General features: G+C 45.7%; 2 protein-coding genes across 2 annotated transcripts in view; one reads left to right on the forward strand and one right to left on the reverse strand.

Moving 5' to 3' along the window:
* The window catches only part of capn7 (calpain 7), a 58,737-nt gene extending 52,467 nt beyond the window's left edge, over nt 1-6,270 (forward strand). The window contains exon 21 of the mRNA XM_063198515.1: nt 6,039-6,270. Within this exon, the coding sequence (XP_063054585.1) occupies nt 6,039-6,183 (145 nt within the window). The 3' untranslated portion in view covers nt 6,184-6,270. The remainder of the gene's footprint in view (nt 1-6,038) is intronic.
* Nucleotides 6,271-17,156: 10,886 nt separating this feature from the next.
* The window catches only part of sh3bp5b (SH3-domain binding protein 5b (BTK-associated)), a 50,299-nt gene continuing 44,081 nt past the window's right edge, over nt 17,157-23,374 (reverse strand). The window contains exons 8-9 of the mRNA XM_063197936.1: nt 21,928-22,281; nt 17,157-17,413 (exon numbers count right to left, since the gene is read on the reverse strand). Coding sequence (XP_063054006.1) covers nt 17,157-17,413; nt 21,928-22,281 — 611 coding nt within the window. The remainder of the gene's footprint in view (nt 17,414-21,927; nt 22,282-23,374) is intronic.

The raw sequence follows: 23,374 nt of genomic DNA on the forward strand, positions 1-23,374 counted from the left end.
GCAGGGCCGCATGTGTCTACACTTAACCCAAGGACACCAGGAAGCCAGCTGGATCACTATCGGCCAGCTAACAGCAAACAGACAGACCTTTATATCACACTGAGGGAGGACTCTATTGGTCGTGCAGATCCACTTGTAGGGAATGAAAACAACATTATGCGTATTCTCTAGGGAATTATCGCCTAAGCAGCGGGGGACTTCCCAGCTTCCCAAAATAGATTTTTTTATTTATTTTAATGCTTTGAAGCTGTAATATAAATACAATACAAAAAAAGACATCTGGGAAAATGTCCAGAAAATCTTTAGTAATTGCAAAAATTAATGATTGCACAAAAGAGAAACCAAATCCAGCTGTATTCGAGCCCAAGTGAGCCACCGTGCCCCACTTGTATCCTTTCATAAAGGATAAATTTGATCACTATTCTCTTCGTCTGATCTCTGTCTGGTGCGGCTTCAAAATGTTAATTTTCAAAAGTGCCGTACTCATTATTGGTGTGCCCAGTAATATGATATGGAAGCCGAAAGAGAAACAACAAATAGAGTAGAGTAGAGTATAATTTCCCATTCAAATCCCATTCATCTCAATGTGAGACGTAAAGCAATGTATTTATTTTAATACATGTAATAAATGTTTTAAATTTAGTTTGCCAGTGTGTCTTCTTATCAGTGCTTGTTCTCAGTGCTTCTAAGATACGTGCTGCATGATTTTCAGGTGGAATAGATTCTCTCGTCTCTCTCTGGTCTCTCCAGTTATAATGTCTTTGGTTTCTTCACTATTCTCTCGTCTCTCTCTGGTCTCTCCAGTTATAATGTCTTTGGTTTCTTCACTATTCTCTCGTCTGTCTCTGCTGTCTGCAGTTATAATGTCTTTGGTCTCCTCACTATCTCCTCTCATCTCTCTCTGCTATAATGTCTTTGGTTTCTTCACTATTCTCTCGTCTCTCTCTGGTCTCTCCAGTTATAATGTCTTTGGTTTCTTCACTATTCTCTCATCTCTCTCTGCTCTCTCCAGTTACCGTTATAATGTCTTTGGTGTCTTCACTATTCTCTCTGGTCTCTCCAGTTATAATGTCTTTGGTTTCTTCACTATTCCCTCATCTCTCTCTGCTCTCTCCAGTTACCGTTATAATGTCTTTGGTGTCTTCACTATTCTCTGTGCTGTCTCCAGTTATAATGTCTTTGGTTTCTTCACTATTCTCTCGTCTCTTTCCAGTTATAATGTCTTTGGTGTCTTCACTATTCTCTCTGCTGTCTCCAGTTATAATGTCTTTGGTTTCTTCACTATTCTGTCGTCTCTTTCTGTTATAATGTCTTTGGTCTCCTCACTATCCTCTCGTCTCTCTCTGCTATCTCCAGTTACCGTTATAATGTCTTTGGTGTCTTCACTATTCTCTCGTCTCTTTCTGTTATAATGTCTTTGGTGTCTTCACTATTCTCTGTGCTGTCTCCAGTTATAATGTCTTTGGTTTCTTCACTATTCTCTCGTCTCTTTCCAGTTATAATGTCTTTGGTTTCTTCACTATTCTCTCATCTCTTTCCAGTTATAATGTCTTTTGTTTCTTCACTATTCTGTCGTCTCTTTCTGTTATAATGTCTTTGGTCTCCTCACTATCCTCTCATCTCTCTTTCTGCTATAATATCTTTGGTTTCTTCACTATTCTGTCGTCTCTCTCCAGTTATAATGTCTTTGGTGTCTTCACTATCCTCCTCTTCTCTCTTTCTGCGTACTCATTATTGGTGTGCTCAGTAATATGATACGGAAGCCGAAACAGAAGCAACAAATAGAGTAGAGTAGAGTATAATTTCCCATTCAAATCCCATTCATCTCAATGTGAGACGTAAAGCAATGTTTTTATTTTAATACATGTAATAAATGTTTTAAATTTAGTTTGCCAGTGTGTCTTCTTCTCAGTGCTTGTTCTCGGTGCTTCTAAGATACGTACTGTAGTATTATGCCTCCATGATTTTCAGGTGGAATAGATTCTCTCGTCTCTCTCTGGTCTCTCCAGTTATAATGTCTTTGGTTTCTTCACTATTCTGTCGTCTCTCTCCAGTTATAATGTCTTTGGTGTCTTCACTATTCTCTCTGGTCTCTCCAGTTATAATGTCTTTGGTTTCTTCACTATTCTCTCATCTCTCTCTGCTCTCTCCAGTTACCGTTATAATGTCTTTGGTGTCTTCACTATTCTCTGTGCTGTCTCCAGTTATAATGTCTTTGGTTTCTTCACTATTCTCTCGTCTCTTTCCAGTTATAATGTCTTTGGTTTCTTCACTATTCTCTCGTCTCTTTCTGTTATAATGTCTTTGGTCTCCTCACTATCCTCTCATCTCTCTCTGCTATAATGTCTTTGGTCTCCTCACTATCCTCTCATCTCTCTCTGCTATAATGTCTTTGGTCTCCTCCTCACTATCCTCTCATCTCTCTCTGCTGTCTCCAGCAGTTATAATGTCTTTGGTCTCCTCCTCACTCCTCTCTCCTCTCATCTCTCTCTCTGCTATAATGTCTTTGGTCTCCTCCTCACTCCTCTCATCTCTCATCTCTCATTGCTATAATGTCTTTATTTTCTTCACTCTTATCTCATCTCTCATCTCTCTCTGCTATCTCCAGTTATTAGGGGCCAAGCAGCGAAGCTGGCGAAGGCCCCTATAGAGTTAGTAGGTTTTCTTCATTGTTATTATTATTATCTAGTCACCATTCTTCTCCGACTGTAAGTCTATGGCAGCCCATAGAACCGTAGGTAGGAAAATGCTGTAAATTGGCACACACATTAGGGACAGTCTCAGCATTACCCACAGCGATTTATAGGTCCCCAGTCCCAACGCTCTAGCGCCACCAGCAGGTCAAAGTTGCAGGTGCATTTCTGCTTGTAACTTTTGAACCGCTTGGCCATTTTTCATAAACTTGGTATCCCTGGGATCCTTGAGCCAAGACGAATCCAACGCACCCTATGACGTCATTTTCCGCCAGGATAGTTTTCCCGCCATTTTGAATTTTGTAAAATTCAATAAAAATGCTAAATTTTCTGCAATTTTTGACCAATTCACCCGGAATTCGGTATATAGTATCTCTGGACTGAGCTACACATGGGGTCTTCAGGAATATTGGATATCTTTTATCGTTTAGCCGTGAGAGCCAATCAAAATTGTCGTAAACGTGGCAAAACAGGAAGTGAGGTCATATCTCAGCAACCGTTTGTCGAATTGGGCAGGGATTTTGTACACACATAGTAGTCCATCCCATGACCTACCACAAAAAAAATCAGATCCCCAGCTCAAACTCTGTAGCGCCACCAGCAGGTCAAAGTTTTATCTACATTTTTGCCTGTAGCTTTTGAACCATACTCCCAATTTTCAAACTATTGGTACACAGGTCATCTTCACACTATGTTGCACCCTGGTATGGATTTTCGTAACGATTGAAAAAACTATCAGTTCACAGCAGCCATTCAAAATAGTGGAAAGAATGGAGGGATTTTTTCTCATCTCTCTGTCTCCTCTGCTCCCCTTGCGCATGTTCACTGACACCATTCTCGGCAGGGGGTCAAGCCCCACTGCCCCAGCCCCTGCACCCCACCCCCCACCCCCTCCTCACACACACACAGACAGACAGAGGGAGAGGGAGAGGGAGGGGGGATAGGGAGTGGGGAGAGGGAGAGGGAGAGGGAGAGGGACAGAGAGGGAAGAAGGGAGGGAGAGGGAGGGGGGAGAGGAAAGAATTTTGAACACCTCTTGTCGTTTGCCGGTGACAGCCAATCAAAATTGTCATAAAGGTGGCAAAACAGGAAGTGAGGTCATATCTCAGCTAGGGCTGTCCCGACTATTCGACGTAATCGATTACGTCGATTGCGTAAATAAGTCGGCGTGTTCAACATACCGTCGTTTACGTGATTTGCGCAAAAAAAAAAAAAGTGACTTGCGCGAGCCGCGAGGTAGACGTGCTAAACAGAAGCGAAGAAAATGGCAGAGGCTGAAAGCCTGAGGGTTTCAGTGTCAGACCAAGATGAAGGTGCAGTGGCACCACTAATCAGCCCAATGAAAAAAAGTGATTGGTGCGAGCCGTGAGGTAGCCTACGTGCTGAAAACAGAAGTGGAGAAAATGACAGGGGCTGCACGTCCGAGAGTGTCAGTGTCAAACAAAGGTAACAGTGGCACCACTTATCAGCCCAATAAACGGACAAAGACATCTAAAGTGTGGCGATATTTTAAAGACAAGGCACAAGACCTGGCTGTGTTTCTGTAGGAGACTATATTTATTGAGGAAGTGAAAGTTTTTCAGATCGAGACTCGCGGTATATTTCACACTGTTTTATAATACTGCCGCTATGCTGGCGGCGTGCATAGCAACGACAGGGAGATAAAGCAATGATTCGTAATGTGCCTGTTATAGACGCAATATTCAACACCTTAGGGTGACAGTGGTCGGGGTGTTTGTAGAAGAGCTTGTATACAAAGTTAAAAAGTAACTTAAATGAAGACAACAGAAGTGTGCATATTCCGGCCAACAGCGTGAGATGTGGAGGAGTGAGAGGAATGCATGCCTGATTCAGAAAGGCCTCTTCCCTTCTCCTCCACGGACGGTGCACGAAGTTCAATATTGTTTGTGCCGACTGCAGGTCTAAATAAATAGTAATATTATTCTAATAATATAATTATGTCGTGCTGCAATTACTAACTGGGTTTATATTAGCGACAGAAAGGGTATAGCGCGTTATTAGGGACCAGCTGGGTTTTGATGCGTCAACAGAATGACATGGACAGAGTAGCCTCGACGTTCTTTCCTTGCAGGCTACTCATAAAATCTCTGGTAGCCTTTATAACCTATAGTGGCCCATATTTGTTTCCACTTTCCTAATACTGTATAACTTGGGCCTCTTTATACATCAGTACATGTAGGCTAATAAGCTTACTTGATTTGAACTGAAACAAATAGATATTATATTAGGCCTGTATGTATTATAGTCTATGACTAATTTATACAATGTCCCCTTTTTTTTCTTTTTCTTTTTTTTTCTTTCTTTTTCTTTTTTTTTTTTTTTAGAAATCATTGTCCTAATAGGCCCTAGGTGCACTCTGCTTTATTTGTCTGTTATTTTTCAGGTCAAAATTAAGTGGCATATCACAGTTTTTCCCTTCCAAAAAAAATAAATAATCGCGACTATTCGAAAAAAATAGTTGATAGAATAATCGGGAGGAAAATAATCTTTAGGGACAGCCCTAATCTCAGCAACCGTTAGTCAATTTCTGTTAGGATTTTTTGCACACATTCTAGTCCATCCCATGACCTCCCACAAAAAAATCCAGACCCCAAGCTCTCTAGTGCCACCAACAGGTAACAGGAAGTGAGCTCATATCTCGGCAGCTCTTCAACGGATTCAAACTAAACTTGGTTTACGTGATCACACTCTTGTCCAAGGAATGCACACCAACATTGGCGAGATTTGGACCAAAGGGGGCGCTGCAGTTCCTTCTGTTGCCGTAGCGGCTCTGGCAAGTTTACTGCTTGGCCCCGCATTGCTGCTTGCAGCTATATTAATGTCTTTTGTTTCTTCACTCTCCTCTCATATCTCTTTGCTATAATGAGTTTGGTCTCCTCCTCACTCTCTCACTCTCTCCTCTCATCTCTCTCTGCTATAATGTCTTTGGTTTCTTCACTATTCTCCTCTTCTCTCGTCTGCTATAATGTCTTTGGTTTCTTCACTATTCTCTCTGCTCTCTGCTATAATGTCTTTGGTCTCCTCCCTCTCTCCTCTCGTCTCTCTCTGCTATAATGTCTTTGGTCTCCTCCTCACTCCTCTCTCCTCTCCCCTCCTCTCTCTTCTCTGCAGGTGTGGTTTCTGCTACATGGAGGTGGAGCACGTCCCTCTCATCTCTCTCTGCTATAATGTCTTTGGTCTCCTCCTCTCACACTCTCCTCCCATCTCTCTCTGCTATAATGTCTTTGGTCTCCTCCTCACTCCTCTCTCCTCTCCTCTCCTCTCTCCTCTCATCTCTCTCCTCTCCTCTCCTCTCCTCTCCTCTCTCTTCTCTCTCCTCTGCAGATGTGGTTTCTGCTACATGGAGGTGGAGCATGTCCCGGCCGGCATCTACAACCTGATCCCCACCACCTTCCTCCCCAAGCAGGAGGGGCCCTTCTTCCTGGACTTCAGCAGCGCCGCGCCCCTACGCGTCTCCCATCTGCAGTGAAGGATGTCACCTCCTCTCCCCTACGCGTCTCCCATCTGCAGAAAAGGAAATCACCTCCTCTCCCCTCCTCTCCCCTACGCGTCACCTCCTCTCCCCTACGCGTCTCCCATCTGCAGTGAAGGAGGTCACCTCCCCTTTCCTTTGCACCTCCTCTCCCCTTTGCACCTCCTCTCCTCTCCTCTCCCCTACGCTTCTCCCATCTGCAGTAGAGGAGGAGCACCTCCTCTCCCCTACGCGTCTCCCCTACGCGTCTCCCATCTGCAGTGAAGGAGGTCACCTCCTCTCCCCTACGCGTCTCCCATCTGGAGATCACCTCCTCTCCCCTACGCGTCTCCCATCTGCAGAAAAGGAGATCCACAGTTTGGCCGAGACACTATGGCCACAGAATCTACGCCAAGGGAAAAAAAACAAAAAAACATCTCACTGGATATTACTGACAAGAAAACAAATGATAATAATATTACGGGTGTCTTCCCTTCTCCATATGACTGTTAATTAAGAATAAAAACTATATCGACTGAATACATGACGGGGACTGGCACGCTGGATTGTTGTTGTTTTGATCTAAAAGCGTCTGCTAAATGTTATGTTATGTTATGTTATGTTATGTTATGTCATGTCATGTCATGTCATGTCATGTTTTGTTAATGTTCGGGGGCGTCCACAGTCATCATGACCTGTGATGTGGCGCATACACTTTAATGAACAGATGGCTTGGTGACTGGTGACTAGGGCTGGGTGAAATAATCGATTTAATCCATAATCGATAATCGATTGAATCGAATCGAAATTCACATAATTGATTCACAGGGCACAAAATTGTTTTTTTGGGGTTATTTTTCTTTTTGTTCTTTTAGTTTAATTTAGGTCTATGGAAAATACCCAGTAGGTATTAGTCAATTAGGCCTAGGCCTACTTATTGCAAATTAGCAGTCTGTTAACACTGTCAAGCCACAGCCCTTTGACTTTTTTTATATCAAAATAGGCAACAGCATCTTTTGGGGGAAATCCTGGCACCAAGAAGAGAACGTATTGAATCGATTCGGAGTGAATCGAATCGAATCGGATCGTGATTAATCGATTCAAAGCCCTTAGAATCGAAATGGAATGGATACAGGAACATGGCTGCGATACCCAGCCCTACTGGTGACAGGAACATGGCTGCCATACCCAGCCCTACTGGTGACAGGAACATGGCTGCCATACCCAGCCCTACTGGTGACAGGAACATGGCTGCCATACCCAGCCCTCCTGGTGACTGGAACATGGCTGCCATACCCAGCCCTACAGGAACATGGCTGCCATACCCAGCCCTACAGGAACATGGCTGCCATACCCAGCCCTCCTGGTGACAGGAACATGGCTGTGATACCCAGCACTCCTGGTGGCAGGAACATGGCTGTGATACCCAGCACTCCTGGTGGCAGGAACATGGCTGTGATACCCAGCCCTCCTGGTGACAGTTGTCTGACAGCTGGCTTGGTGACTGACTGACTGACTGTTCAGGTGTGGCTTTACATACACACACATGCACACAAGACTGCAGTTATAAAAAGAGAACGTTGAAGTTACGAGGCCAAGTGAGAAATAAGGAAATAAGGAGCACTTAATGATATTTATTCTCAGGAGACTGTACTGAGTCCTCGACAGGGATCTCGAATCTTACTCTTAAACCATGATGTCTTCTCTTCTCTTCTCTTCTCTTCTCTTCTCTTCTCTTCTCTTCTCTTCTCTTCTCTTCTCTTCTCTTCTCTTCTCTTCTCTTCTCTTCCTTCCTCCCCTCATCTCATCTCCCCTCCCCTCATCTCCTTTTGTCTGCTCCACTCTCCTTTGTCCTCCTCTCCTTTACCCTACCCTTATCTCCTCCACTCTACTCTACTCTAGTCTCCTCTCCTCTCTTCTCCTCTCTTCCCCTCTCTTCTCCCTCCTCTACTCTCCTCTTCTCACTCTTCTCTCCTCTCTTCTCCTCTCCTCTCCTCTCCTCTCCTGTTCTCCCCCGCCTCTCCTCCTCCTCCTCTCCTCTCCTCTCCCTCTCCTTTCCTATCTCCCCTCCTTTCCTCTCATCTCATCTCCTCTCCTCTCCTCTTCCCTCTCCTCTCTGCTCTTCTCTCCCCTCCCCTCCTCTCCTCCCCTCATCTCCTCCCCCCCCCTCATCTCCTCTCCCCTCCTCTCTTCTCTTCTCCTCTCCTCTGTCCTACTCTCCCCTCCCCTCTCCTCCCCTAATCTCCTCTCCTTTCCGCTCGTCTCCTCTCCTCTGTCCTCCTCTTTCTCTCCCCTCCTCTCCTCTCCTCTCTGCTCCTCTCCTCTCCTCCCCTCTCCTCTCCTCCCCTCTCCTCTCCTCCTCTCCTCTCCACTCCTCCCCTCTCCTCTCCTCTCCTCTCCTCTCCTCTCTTCTCTCCTCTCCTCTCCTCCCCCACCTCCTCATCTCTCCTCTCCTCTCTGCTCCTCTCCTCTCTGCTCCTCTCCTCACTGCATTGCACTAGGAGCCCTTCAAAGTCTTCAAGGTGTCTGCTCTGTCTGCAAAGGGAAGGAGGTGGTTGTGGGGGGTGTTGTTATATGACTCCCCTCTCATCCTTCCAAGTCGTCCATGTGTGGCGATAAGATGACCACAGTGCACTAGGTGGGAAGCTGTGTCTGTGTCTGTGTTCCCTGTTTGTTTGCAAGGGAAAAGTTGGACATCCGGGAATTTTCGTGTGAATGTTACCAAAAACATTCTGCCGTATTGACATGAGGGAAAATGCAGAGGAGGCAAAGATTGGATACATGCGTCTTGTCTCTTGCTGTAGAACGTAGTGGTGAGGTGAAGAAGCGTTCTAGAATCCAATATTTTCCCACTGTATTTATACTTTTCACAGAAGCTGAAAGTTTTCCCCCAACCCCCCATGTGAAAATGGTGGTGCTCACAGCTGGAAACGCAACGTCACGTGATGGTGTCGGCACTCCGACTTGGTGTATTCCACCATCCGTGTTGAGCTCTTTCAGCACCACGCAATCATGTCCCCATTAACATGTCACTTGACCCATGCCAATCTTACATGAAGGTTTTAAGAGGAAATAACTATTGCCAAATGAGTAAAATAGTCTATACAACAAACAGTGAAGCTGGATGATATATGTTCGGTACAGAGAATAAATGCTGCATACATTGCTACATATGGACTGTAAGGACCATTGTTTGTTTTTTTCCTCCCAACATGTTTTGCCGGATACATAGTCAGCAATACAACTTGTTTTTGTTCATCAGCGCAATGCAAATATACACAGAGATATATATGTATACTTTTCTGCCTGTGTCTTTATTTTTTCCAAATGTTTCATTATGGTGCGTGCAGTAGTGTACTCATAGGTGCCAGACATACTGAGTGCGTTACAATATGCGACCTTGCCTCCTCCACTTGTGCTTGTTTCCTCGCACCGCCTCTTGGCCCCTCCTCCGTGGAGAAAACGATAAAGTTTCCCAGCTGTCAGCCTAGCCACAACAACTTTTGAGGGACTGTTTTTCATTCACCATCCCAATTGCAAATGAGAAAAAGAGTTTACAATTGAGCTTTTGCAAGATATTGAAATATAATGCTGTTGTCAGTGATGTCATCATGACATATTACTTCCTGGTACGAGGAAACAAGCACAAGTGGAGTAGGCAAGGACGCATATTGGAACGCACTCAGTATGTGCTATAGTTAATACAAGTCAGATATCTGTATTATGGCTCTGGTAGTGCCAAACAAGAATGTCTGCAGTCTCCTGTCAAAACAAGCCTACTCTTATGCCTCTTTTCCACTGTTGGTTTTCTGATAGGCACACAGCGCGACTCGGCCGCCACTTTTTGCTTTTCGTTTGGGCACGACAGCTCAATCGAAGAGCAAAAAGTGGTGGCCGAGTCACACTGTGTCGAGCTGTAGGCCCACCTGAAAACCGGCAGTGGAAAAGAGGCATATGAGGCTCCAGATGACGAGACTGCTTGGTGATGGTTTTCTGTCTCTGCAGTAACAGTGGGGGAAGTGAAGGGACAAACAAATTCTAGGTTGCTTCGTCCGGAGGCGGTATTACGTGCCTGACGTCACAATAGCTATGCGCGTCCTTGTTGCCGACAACGTTTGATTCGTCGCTATGACAACAGTCCATACCGTCCCTAATCTTAACCCTAAACCTAACCTTAACCCTAAACCTAACCCTAACCCTAAACCTAACCCTAAATCACTTGTGTGAAACTAGTGAGTCCCAGTGCAGTGCCCACTGCAGTTCGGCAACGAGGACACGCATCACTAGTGACGTAGGCACGTCCGGACGAAGCACCCTAGTTTTTGTGAATCCAATCCTGGGAAGTGAAGTCCGCGGTACGCTACACTACCTCAACCTAATGGAAGTCACAGGTCGGCTAGCAGCAACAACAACAGCGGCCCCAGTGACTTGAGTTTGTTTTTGTGTGTGTGTGTGTGTGTGCGCGCGCTACACCCTTCCACCTGCCTCCCATGCCCTGTAAACAACAGAGAAAATCAGTTTCTGTGCAGAAGATTAACATGGCCTTGATGAAAAAGAACTTCATATTTAGTTTGTGAACTTAAACCACAAGAGCCGTAAGCAAAGAAGATGAAGATGGTCCTTAGATCTCAGAAATCTTTCGTAGGGTAAGGAGAGAAGTGCATCGAGAACGATGATAGGACTTACAGAAAACACGGTTCACACATTTATGTCAGTGGTGTCAAAATTGAAAGTAAAAGTCAAAAAAGAAACAGTTTCCTTGCAACACAAGTGACTTATCTGAGTAACCAATAGATCCGTTTACTTGGCTTACGATCACCCAACTCTGCACTGGTTGGACCAAGTTTGTGGTGGGTCCTTGTTAGGTTTTCAGTGTTTTTCAGTAACAACACAGTCTATCTATCTCATTAGGTACAATGGAGTAAATGGTGTAACAGCTATGTAATGCCATGTGCTGTATGTGCATGTGTTGTAATTACACCACAAACGTACTTTTAGTTTACTTTTGACACCTCTGACACATTTTGAGGTTGCACTGTCAGACTTTAAAAACACTGCCAAGTAAGCTACACATGGAATGTGTGTATGTATGTCCTGTTCCTTGTTTCAGCATAGCTGTGGAGTGTCATGGCTAACTCTGCAAGTAGAGAATGTCTGTCCTTGGTTTAACTCCCCTCATTCAGAAACAGCAATGTCAGGCCTCACCACCATCCATGTAGCTGAATGCAGGGTTGCCAGATGAAACGGATGATTTCCAGCTAAAAAAAAAATGCTCAAAACCCACCTGGAAGCACTAAATCCCGCCTAATTCTATTGATTTCTATGGCCAAAAATTAGCAGGAAAAACCCACCCAAGTGCCATTTTAACCCGCAGACGGCCATCCTAAGCAGCCAATTGGGCAGGAAACCGCCCAATCTGGCAACACTGACTGAATCTTAGCGAGCGAGCGAGTCCAAGCCTTTATCATAAATTCCTTCAATGATTCATCTTCAGCTTTCTTCTGTGGTCTTTTCATACCACAGGAGTGTTGTCATGACGTGCACGAGGTCAGCGCACTGCAGTGAAGACGCGTTTACAAGACTCGTACATCTTAACTTCACATTTATTATTTTATTTCCTTTTGAAAATGCTTACATGAGCGGTGGAGAGAGAAAAAAAAACAATTCAAGAATTTTGTAGCAGAAACAGATACTGTAAGACTGACAAAAAATACTGGACGGAGCAGAGGGCCTTTTTTCTTTTAAATGTCAGTTTTTTTAGCCCTCCATGTAGACTACATACTGTACGTACATCATAACATACGGAGTGACTCGGTTTGGCATGATGGTTGACAAACACACAAAGTGCACAGAGGGGTACACCAAGAAGCTGGTTCAGGAGTAAACCAGGGGTCCGAGCATTCCTCATTACATTACATTGTATGTATTGGGCTGGGGGCCCTTTCAGACACCTTTCTCCTGGGCCCGGCCAAAGCTGTCAGCGGCCCTGCAGGGAACTAACAAGGCCATCTTGGCTCCTTTCCATCGTCCAACCTCCCTTCCTCCCTTGTGCTTGTGGCCTCGCGATGATGTGGCAATTAGTCATTGACGACAGAAGTGTAGGCCTATTTCAATATCTTGCAAAAATCGCAATTCTATTGTCATTCTCTCATTTGCATCAATCGGGATGGTGAATGAAGAATAGTCCCCCAAAAGTTGTTGTTGTTGTGGCTAGGCTGACAGCGAGGAAACTTTATTGTTTTCTCCAGGGAGGAGGGGCATCAGCCAAACGCGAGGCTACAAGCACAGGCCAAGGACGGTAGTCCGCATAATGGAAAGAACACAAGGCCATGCAGTTTACTGGCTGCTCCTCCTCTACTTGAGGTGCCGTTTCCACATAGCTGGATATTTTTATATGTGGATATTTTTTTCTCCTGGTTGTATTGGTTTTGCATTGGTTTTGGCCTTCCGTTTCCACGTAGCAGATATTTAAAATCCAGGTATAAAAAGCAGGAGAAAAAAATATCCTGTTTAGGGGGCTGAAACGCATTCGTTACAATGGAGGATTTATTTTTATCCACATGTTGCGTTTCCACCTAACAGGAGAAAAAAATACCCTGTTAAAAAAATATCCTGCTACGTGGAAACGGCACCTTAGTCTAGACCAGACATACTCAACTGGCGAACTCAGGTCCGGATGAAGACCCCAACGCAATACCATCCGTACCGAGACAAAATCCCTCTGTGCATAATACATGTATGAAAATTATATTTATTTTATTTTCATTTTGTGTCAAGCGAGATTCCGCTGCTATGCGATCTTATGACAAATAAAAGTATCATCACTATGACAACTCGGTGAGCGAACAAGAGACCAGTGCGGCCGGCCAGAGAGTGAGGCTATGTTCTGCATCGGCCTGTAGCAACTTTTTCGGAGCCTGGAAACATTGGAAATTTGTCGAGTGGACCTTTTCAGTGTCTAGTTGAGTACCCCTTGGTCTAGACTCCCTGCTTTGGCCAAGACCATCTAAGACTTAGCTGCTGTGTCGGCTGTGCAATAGAAAGCCTGACGGACAAACGACAATCTCCACTTCATGGTCATTTCCTTAACAACGTTAACGTTGCACTGTACCCATTGTCCTGTCATTCAGCATTAGTAGGTCAAATTGATGTCTTTTCTTTTCTCTGTTCAAAACACAAAGACTTCATCATCATTCCATCCCATTACTCAAATCCTGTCTGTATGATGCTCCAACAGCACCCAGTAGTCGTCATGTCATATCTAGACATCAGTAGTATAACTCACAAAACGCACCACCATACATACATAGGGTACATACATACAGTAGTTGTATTGCTTCATAACACAGTAGTATATTCATACAAGGCTTGTACGAAATTCCGAATTGAATGAATTTGAATTCAAAGTAATGCCATAATATGAACACTAGGTGGTGGTGTTCTATGTACTCTCAATGGGTGATGTAGCTTAAATTCAAAGAAATTCAAGGTAATGACACCACCTAGTGTTCGTATCATGGCATTATTTTGAATTCAAATTCATTCAATTCGGAATTTCGTACAGGCCTGATTCATACGCACACACGTACTGTCCACACAGCATTTAGCAGTAGTGCTGGCTGTCTGTCTGCCTCAGTGCATGACTGAGGTGGAGCCCAGGGTACCAGGGGGTGGGGGGGTGAGAGACAGACGGAAGGGCGATGAGCAGGGTCGGATTAAGATGGGCTGGGGCCCCTAGGCTACAGGGTGCCGTGGGGCCCCCAGCAACAGCAAATTTTGCGACAATTTTACATGGACAATGTCATAATTACGGGCTAGGAATTAAGGGTAACATGTCTACCAACTGTACTCAAAATGACATGAATTTTTCAATATTATATCTTGTTGAAATTCTGCAATTGTTCACTTTTGGCCAATCGGTGGCCCCCTGGTAGGTGGGGGCCCCTAGGCTGCAGCCATATCTAGCCTGTGGGGGGCCCTAGGCTGCAGCCATATCTAGCCTGTGGGGGCCCTAGGCTGCAGCCATATCTAGCCTGTGGGGGCCCTAGGCTGCAGCCATATCTAGCCTGTGCGTTACTCTCCAACACTGGCGATGGGCATGCAAGCTGCCAACCTGCGATAGAGGCCCCCCACTGGCCTGCCCCAGCAGCTGGTGTGTGGGGATGGCAAAGGGGCAGATGTGGAGGGAGAGAGAGGAAGAGAGGGAGAGGGAGGGAGAGAGAGAGAGAGAGAGAGAGAGAGAGAGAGAGAGAGAGAGAGAGAGAGAGAGAGAGAGAGAGAGAGAGAGAGAGAGGACATGGAGAGGGAGAGGGAGAGAGATAGAGAGAGAGAGAGAGAGGACATGGAGAGGGAGAGAGGGAGAGAGAGGGGGAGGGAGAGGGAGGTAGAGGGAGGAAGGGAGAGAGGGGGGGGTCTGCTACAGCTTCTATTCTTTTCTCTTTTTTAGAAAAGCCATGCCAGCCTCTGCCCAAGGTCACCGCGAAGGGCGTTAGGCAGCGATGACGAGGCAATGTCACACTGTGGGCCAATGTCACACTAATGCCTCTTTTCCACTGCCAGTTTTCTGGTACAGCTCGACACAGCGGGACTCGGCTTTTACGATTGCTTTACGATTGAGCTGTGTCAGGCCTATTAGAAAAGCAAAAAGTGGCAGCCGAGTCGCACTGCCATAGGCCTACCAGAAAACCGGCCGTGGAAAAGAGGCATTAGTGGTTCTTATCGCTTCTCTGTTCTTGTCATGTTGTGGTTCTAGCAGGGGCGTCTGTCTCCATATGCTTCATGATTGAGCTGTGTCAAGCCTATTTGAAAAGCTAGAACACTATGGGCCAGTGTCACACTATGGGCCAACGTCACACTATGTGGTTCTTATTGCTTCTTTATTCTTGTCATGTTGTGGTTCTAGCAGGGGCGTCTGTCTCCATATGCAGTTAGCATGCAGGTGTTTAGCCATGCACAGCTCATGCTGTACAGCTGCTGGGATCCAAGTAGGATGTCTGACACCTTGGGTGCGTTCCAGTATGCGACCTTGCGTCCTCCACTTGTGCTTGTGGCCTTGTACCAGGAAGTAATATGTCATGATGACATCACTGAAAACAGCATTATATTTCAATATCTCGCAAAAGCTCAATTGTAAAGTCATTTTCTCATTTGCTAACTGGATGGTGAATGAAGATAGTCCCCCAAAAATTGTTTTGGCTAGGCTGACAGCTGGGCACGGAGGCAGCGCATCAGCAAAACGTGAGGCCACAAGCACAAGTGGAGGACGCAAGGTCGCATATTGGAATTCACACCTTAAAGGGACACTGTGTGAGATTTTTCGTTGTTTATTTCCAGAATTCGTGCTGCCCATTCACTAATGTTACCTTTTTCATGAATACTTACCACCAGCATGTGTTACCACCAGCACCACCACAAGTATTCATTATGACTAGAAAAATTGCACTTTTCTTACGTGAAAAGGGGGATCTTCTCTATGGTCTGCCATTTTGAATTTCCGAAAATAGCCATTTTTAGCTGCAAAAATGACTCTAGTTGGACCATGCTAGGAAATATGTGTTTATTACTCAGTAAACTTTCATGTGAAGAACAAATTTGGCAATAGGCAACACAGTTTCAATGAGCAGCATAGTTGCAGTACCTTTTTTGACCATTTCCTGCACAGTGTCCCTTTAAAGTAGGACGTCTGACACCTCAAGTCTCGCTACTGTGCACCGTGCCAGCTAAGCTAGGGCGGTTGGCACACCGCTCTGCAGAAGCCAAAGGCAGATTATTTACATTGCCAAGAATGGATGAAAGCCGTGTTTTGGCTCCACTATCACAAACCGGTCTCACCTCCAAATCTTTCATTGCATTTGTGTGCATTCTTTGCCAACAGTTTTGCCATTTATTCACATTAAACACATTACTGTAACGGTACAGTGTAAAGCATTACCCTTTTCACCTTGAACCAAAGCCAGCGCTCGCTATCCTTTTTTCGGCACACACTAAGGCACATCCAAGTGTGTTAGCCGAATCCCAATCTAGCACATTATTGTCCATAATAAGGAGACATCCCTCACACTGTTACCCTACACATTAACCTTCAAGACTTAGTTTCTTTACTCTCCCAAAGTGCTGCTCAGCAAGATCACATCTGTCTGCAAGCGTGTACTGAACGACGGCGGATCACAATGTCCAACTTCCCACTGGCCATCTCAATCACATCCCTCGTGTTTCCAATGACCTTGCTCACATCCCTCGTATTCCAATGACCTTGATCACATCCCTCGTATTCCAATGACCTTGATCACATCCCTAGTATTCCAATGACCTTGACCTACTCCTGTGAAAGATCACACGGTTCCTCTTTCATAGACCCTCAGTATCTCTTCAAGCAGGCAGTCAATATTATATGAGGACCGCCATTTGAGCTCAGTCTCTGTTTTATTTTTGGTGCCATGAAGATGGTGTGACGGTTGGGTATGGGCTGGGGGTCGGGTCGGCTGGGGTCGGGTTCGGGAGGTCATGAGGTGTCAACATCCTTGTTGGCACACATCACGTAGGAGAGAGGTTTGTGGGGAAGCCGTGGTCCAATGGTTAGGGAGTTGGACTTCAATTTAGCGGGTTTCAAGTTTGAATCTTACCCTTAGCTCTCCTAGTCTTTGTTCATGGCTTCAGTGCCCTTTGAGCAAGGCACCTGTTCCCCCACATTGCTCTGAGGACTATAACCAATACCCCACACCTAAAAATGTCTGTGAGTCGCTTCGGATAAAAGGCGCGTCAGCTAAGTGTTACGTAATGTAATGAGGTCATGGGTCGGGACTGCAGTAGTCTTTGGGGTTGGAGAAGGTGGTCATGTGACAGGACTGGAGTAGTCTTTGGGGTTGGAGAAGGTGGTCATGTGACAGGACTGGAGTAGTCTTTGGGGTTGGAGAAGGTGGTCATGTGACAGGACTGGAGTAGTCTTTACAGTCGGAGGAGAACGGCGGTGATGATGATGATGGTGTACATGTTCACACCCCGTTCAGCACAACCACGGAGGGGGAGGGCTGGCGTGCTGCCAGGCTGAAGCGCTCGCGCTCTGCGCTCTTGGCCGTGTCCGCGCGGCCGCGTCTGAGGGTCAGGAGGCGAAAGCGTGACTCCAGGCTGAAGGTCCTCTTCAGGGCACCGTGACTGCTGCTGCTGCTGCTGGTGCTGTTACTGCTGCTGTTGTTACTGTTGCTGTTCAAAGCGTTGTCCAGCTCGGCCTCCGCTCCCTCTGCTCTGTCACCTAATGATGACAAAACAGAAAACAAACATTGCTCTTCTTAATGTAAAGAATAAAAATGCCATATCCAAGATTATTAAGGTATGCAGTGAAATCACAGGTGTTCTTTTTTTTTAGGGGCTTTGTATGCCTTTATTGACAGGATAGTATGAGATGCTGACAGGAAGTGAGTGGGAGAGAGAGATGGGGGAGGATTGGGAAATGACCCCATCCGGATTCGAACAGGGGTCCCCATGGGGTGGGCATGAAAGCCCAAATGTGGGGGGGCTTAGCGCGCCGCGCCACAGCGCCCCCCAAAATCACAGGTGTTCAACAGAAAAACTTGACTGAAATGTATGAAGAGCAGGTAATTAGGAAGGCTGAGTCCATCCTGGATAATTACACCCATGCCCTACATAGCGAATTCCAGTTTCTCCCCTCTGGCTCCCGATTTAAATATCCACCAGCTCTGACCAATAGATACAAATGCTCCTTTATTCCCTCTGCTGTCCAGCTGCTAAACTCTACAAGAAAAGAAACTCCGGCACACTGACCATTTCGCTGTTCTTTCTTTGAAATTGCCTGATGAAAGTCTAGTACCGAAACGTCGTTATTAAAGAAAGAACAGCGAAATGGTCAGTGTGCGGGAGTTTCTTTAAGTTGTTGGTGAGTGACCCATGGGCCATCTCCGACGCACCTGCCAGCTGAGGAGTGCGAAAAAAGTCGAAGTTTAAACTCTACAAGAAAAAAGCAGATAGATACGTTGCATGCATGCATAGGCCTACGCTTTTATTCATCCTCTGCACTGCACACATTTAATTATTTATCCACCTTACTTTTATCTTCTTTAAATCTTTTATGTGTTTCTTGTGTTTTTATGTGTGAAGTGTGAAAGGTGTATTACTACTGCACAAAAATTGCCCACACTGGGACAAATAAAAGCTACTGGACTGAACTGAACTGAACTGAACAAAAAATATATGGTATGTAATCCCTGACACGTTGATGAAAATTGAAAATATTATTTAAATTGGTACTATGGAATGCCATGTTACACCAAAGACTATGCTGTGGGTAGAAAAATCACAGAAAACAATAGAGACACATTACATACGCAGAACAGAAGGAGAAATAATGTTGAAATTGATACACAAAAGATGTAATGCAGAGGCCCATCTCCACCCACCCAAAATCATCATGATGATGAAATCATGATAAAAATGATGAAAACTGTATCTTTTAGGCTATATGCTATTTAGGTGTGCTTTTCTTGTAGAGAAGTCTCTCACACTCAAATGTAATTCCTGGTTTTTTGGGTTTTTTTTTACTGGGTTAGCATGACAGACAGGCGTTTCAGGATAAGCCTTCTTCAGTGTCTAGTGCTTTAAAACATTACTAGTCTGCATCTTCTTTTGTGATCAAATTAATTCTCTTCTGCTCTACTCTACTAGAATTCTATTCTACCTAATATAGATCCTTCATCAGCTGTAACACTAATGCAGTGGAAGATTTTGAAATTGATATAATGGAAGTCACCGTGTTACACGAAAACTGTGCTCTTGGGTGGAGAAATGACAGAAAACAACTGAGACACCACGTAAGCACAGCACATGATGGTGCAACTCTTTGCAATAAAACAAGATGGCATGAGGCACATGCAAAGGCAGCTCTGGCATGCAAGACTGTTATCTTCTACAGCGCCGTCCAGCAGAAGTGACACCCTTTAAGTTTAACCCATTTCAGCCTGATGACTCATATACTGTATGTTGTTTGCCCTTTGATGCCTGGAGACACATATACGCTGCATTCAGACTCTTGGGATTTTAGCTTTTTAAATAAACATGTGGGTATGTCCCAGCTAAATGAACATATTCTAATGCAAGATGAGGGTCTTTGGGTTTAAATGCAATCATGTTTCATGTTTTTATGTGCATCAGAGGCACATAAGATATTTAGGTATTTATAGGCTGAGGGCAACTTTCCCAACAAGAGCTTAGGCATTCAGCAGGTGTTTTTTGCAGGTGCTTTAGGCATCAATGGGTTACAGCTTCATGTGTACATCAAAAGCGACCTACACTATCCGAGTAGTTGAGGTAGAGGCTGAAGATGTTTCGCCATGAATTTGCTCTATTTGCTCTGGACGTGACATTGGCGTGCTTGATTTAGCTAATCGCATAACAGCTATGGCCTGTCAGCCAGGCACATTCGGAGATATGAACATTCCAATTGGTTTTCGCCTAACCGTGTCATATCTCCTTACCATAACATTAGCTTGACTTGAATTGCTTAAATTTGCTCTGGTCGCTCAGGTTGCTACGCTCCTGGCGAATTCACTTTTGTCGCTTTAGTTGCAATCCTTCATAAAGAAATAATGACTTCCGTCGCTCATGTTAGCTTACACGTAGCTTAAGTATATATTGAGAAATATCTCTAGACCACAAATAATATTAAAGGTCAACCATGATTATACTATAGTTAGCTTGTGGTTGATACAAAGTAGCAAACTGATCAACATCAAAAAATAAACTATGAGATTATGTTGTTAACATAACACAGTAGCAGCAAAATCACAGAATACACCCAGGTGCGTGGAAATGAAAATCATGTATTCCTAGCAGCTGCTAAAATGTGTGTCGGGCTATTTTAAGCTTTTTTTCCTCCTGCAACCTTGTCATCCACAGTGCACAGCCAGCCAGACGAAGAGAGGCCATTCATTCTCATCCCATTTCGTTTCTGCTTTCCCCATTTGTGCCATGACTCCACTCAGCTTGCTGACGCACGCCGCAGCCAACCGCAGCCAGCCGCACGCCGCACGACGCAGCCAGCCGTAGCCAGCCGCCTGACAGCGTGAGTAATGGGGCAGCAGTGGCCTCTACGCTGACGCAGGTGCACACAGGCTAGATATGGCTGCAGCCTAGGGCCCCCACAGGCTAGATATGGCTGCAGCCTAGGGCCCCCACAGGCTAGATATGGCTGCAGCCTAGGGCCCCCACAGCCTAGATATGGCTGCAGCCTAGGGCCCCCACAGGCTAGATATGGCTGCAGCCTAGGGCCCCCACCTGCCTAGGGGCCCCCACAGGCTAGATATGACTGCAGCCTAGGTGCCCAAACAGGCTATAATGTCTTCAGCCCAGGGCTCCCCACCTGCCAGGGGCCCCCACAGGCTGGATATGGCTATGGCCTAGGGCCCCCACCTGCCAGAGCCCCCCAAAGGCAAGATATGGCTGCAGCCTAGGGGTCCCCACCTGCCAGAGACCCCCACAGGCTAGATATGGCTGCAGCCAAGGGCCCCCACAGGCTAGATATGGCTGCAGCCTAGGGCCCCCCACCTGCCAGAGCCCCCCACAGGCTAGATATGGCTGCAGCCTAGGGGCCCCCACCTGCCAGGGCCCCCCACAGACTAGATATGGCTGAAGCCTAGGGCCCCCCACCACAGGCTAGATATGGCTGCAGGCTAGTGCCCCCACCTGCCAGGGGGGGCCCTGATTGGTCAAAGGAGGGAAAACAATTTTGCTGAATTGAGGATGCAGTACTGAAAAAAAAATCCTGTTTATACTGCTCTCTATAGTTGGCAAACTTAATTTAAAGCTTGGAATGGTGACATTGCTTATGTCATTTTGTCAAGATTTCTTTTCTGTGGGGGGCCAATGGTAACCTGCAGCCTAGGGGCCCCCGGCTATCTTAATCCGGACCTGAGGTGCACACTCAATAACCTGCACCGTCACCTGCACCGTCACCTGACCTCAACGCTGCCCTTCTCCATTCTTCACTTTGGCATATTCATAAATCATTCCAAATTTATTTTCTGTATGCTCACAATTGTTTTTTGGGTGTTTTTTTTACGTTTACGTTTTTTTTTTTCTAGGTGTTATTTTTTTCTGAGGCAGAATTATAGTCACAAGCAGATGGGTGGAAAGCTTTGCAGCTACATTGTTCTATGTTTGTTGATGGGTACCTGTACACAGAAGCCTACAGCACCTTACTATCTTTGCATGGGTCTCAGTGGGAGGTGCTTTTTGTTCATGTACATCGAGTAGTTATATTTATAATATATAATTATTGTTTTATATAATGAATTATATTTCATTTAGGTTTGTGTGTATGTACTTGCTGGCCATCTTGGACAAAGATGAGATGTAATGCCAATGGACCCTCAACCTTCCTGGAGAAGTGAAGGTCAAATACTGAAGGTAGACAAGAAGTGCACTACAGATACAGCTATACGTACAACTATATGTGCCCACATTTATAAATCTTTCTGAAGATAACCTATTCCCCTTGTTGACGCAGATGTAAAAAGTGTCCATTTCTGCCCATATTTGACAGTCACCAGGAAATGAACAGGAAGAGCCACAAGAGTGAGGCCTCAATTCCCTCAAGGTCGCACTCGGGGGGGACTCACCTCGTTCAAGGTCGCACTCGGGAGGGACTCTCACCTCGTTCAAGGTCACAGTCTGGGGACTCACCTCGTTCAAAGTCACACTGGTTGGGGTCTCACCTCGTTCAAGGTCATACTCGGGGGGGGGGGGGGGACTCACCTCGTTCAAGGTCACACTCGGGCGACGAGGCTCCGCTGCACTCGCTGCGAGGGCCGAGGATGGGCGAGATGAGGCCGAAGTCCGACAGGGAGACGGTGCTGGGCAGGTCCAGACTACAGGGTCGCGGGGTGGGGGAGGGGGAGGGGGAGGTGGAGGAGGAGATGGAGGAGGCGGAGGAGGAGGGTGAAGGGGACAGGGAGGGGGAGGTGGAGAGGGAGGTGGAGCTGAAGGGGCAGGGCAGGTCCAGAGGGCTGTGTGGGCCGGAGCTCAGGCTGCTGGTGGAACGCGTCTCAGAGTCCTCCTCGGACATGGCACACGTACTGCCACTCTCGTCCTCAAACGTCTCAGACGTCACTGTGGACACACAGACAGGAAGGAAGATATTGCTATTAGAAAACAACATGTCATGACCATTGCATTCTCATCCTCAAACGTCTCATACGTCACTGTGGACCGTCTCAGACGTCACACAGACAGACAGGAAGGAGATATTGCTATTGGGAAACTGGCATGACGACCAATCTCATCATCAAACATCTCAGTGGACAGAAAGACAGGAAGTGGCGTAGAAATTGTTATTAAACAACTGGCATGACAACCACTCACATCAAACATCACACATTTAACACCTCAGAAGACATAGAGTATAGACATAGCTATTGGAATATTGTCATGACCACAGTTTTCATCATCCTCAATCGTCTCAGACGTCAGACGACAACTGTGAATGGTGTGAGAGTTATGTGAATGGTTTCTGAATGTTAACATTGATTTTGCTGCATGGTAATTATACAGCTTTCTAGAATGGAGTAAAAGCCTTCCCAACACCCCCCATTTGTTGACAAAGAAAGAAGGTCAAACTCGAAATGTTTTTTTTTTTTTTAATGGCCACTTTAAGTAAATGTGCAATAGCACGACTGAGCTCAGCAGAAATACAGTGAGCGTTACGCTTCAAAGATCACTGCAGCCTTACCGGTACACTTGGATAGCTTTTACAACTAGCCTGCCCATAAAAGCTGCAGCGGTGTGTTAGATAAGGGAACCTGCATGACCCAGTAACCCTGTTGTCTTTTAAACACATACGGCTGAATGGGCACATGACCAAAGTCATTGTCTTCAAATCATTTACTTATATCGGACAACTTTGCTGCCTACAATCCTTTCCTTCCAAAGAGCACAGGGTGATCCGAATAAAATAAACAGAGTCTCCGTCAACAACTAAAGGACTAAGAATGTAGACGTGCAATCGAACCCACTGGTTTGGATCCAGACAGATGTTGTTGTCTCAATTAAGACCCTGTTGAAAGACTCTATTTGACGTGCGTCTCCAGAAGCCTAATTAGTAACAGTAACAAAACCTTCTCTCACCACTCCCAAAGGAGATGCACCACGTCTGTCCAAAACACTACGCTGACTGACTGACACTGAGCCAGAGTTGGCCAAGTTC

This window comes from Engraulis encrasicolus, chromosome 5 (genome assembly GCF_034702125.1).
Source record: "Engraulis encrasicolus isolate BLACKSEA-1 chromosome 5, IST_EnEncr_1.0, whole genome shotgun sequence".
Lineage (NCBI taxonomy): Eukaryota > Metazoa > Chordata > Actinopteri > Clupeiformes > Engraulidae > Engraulis > Engraulis encrasicolus.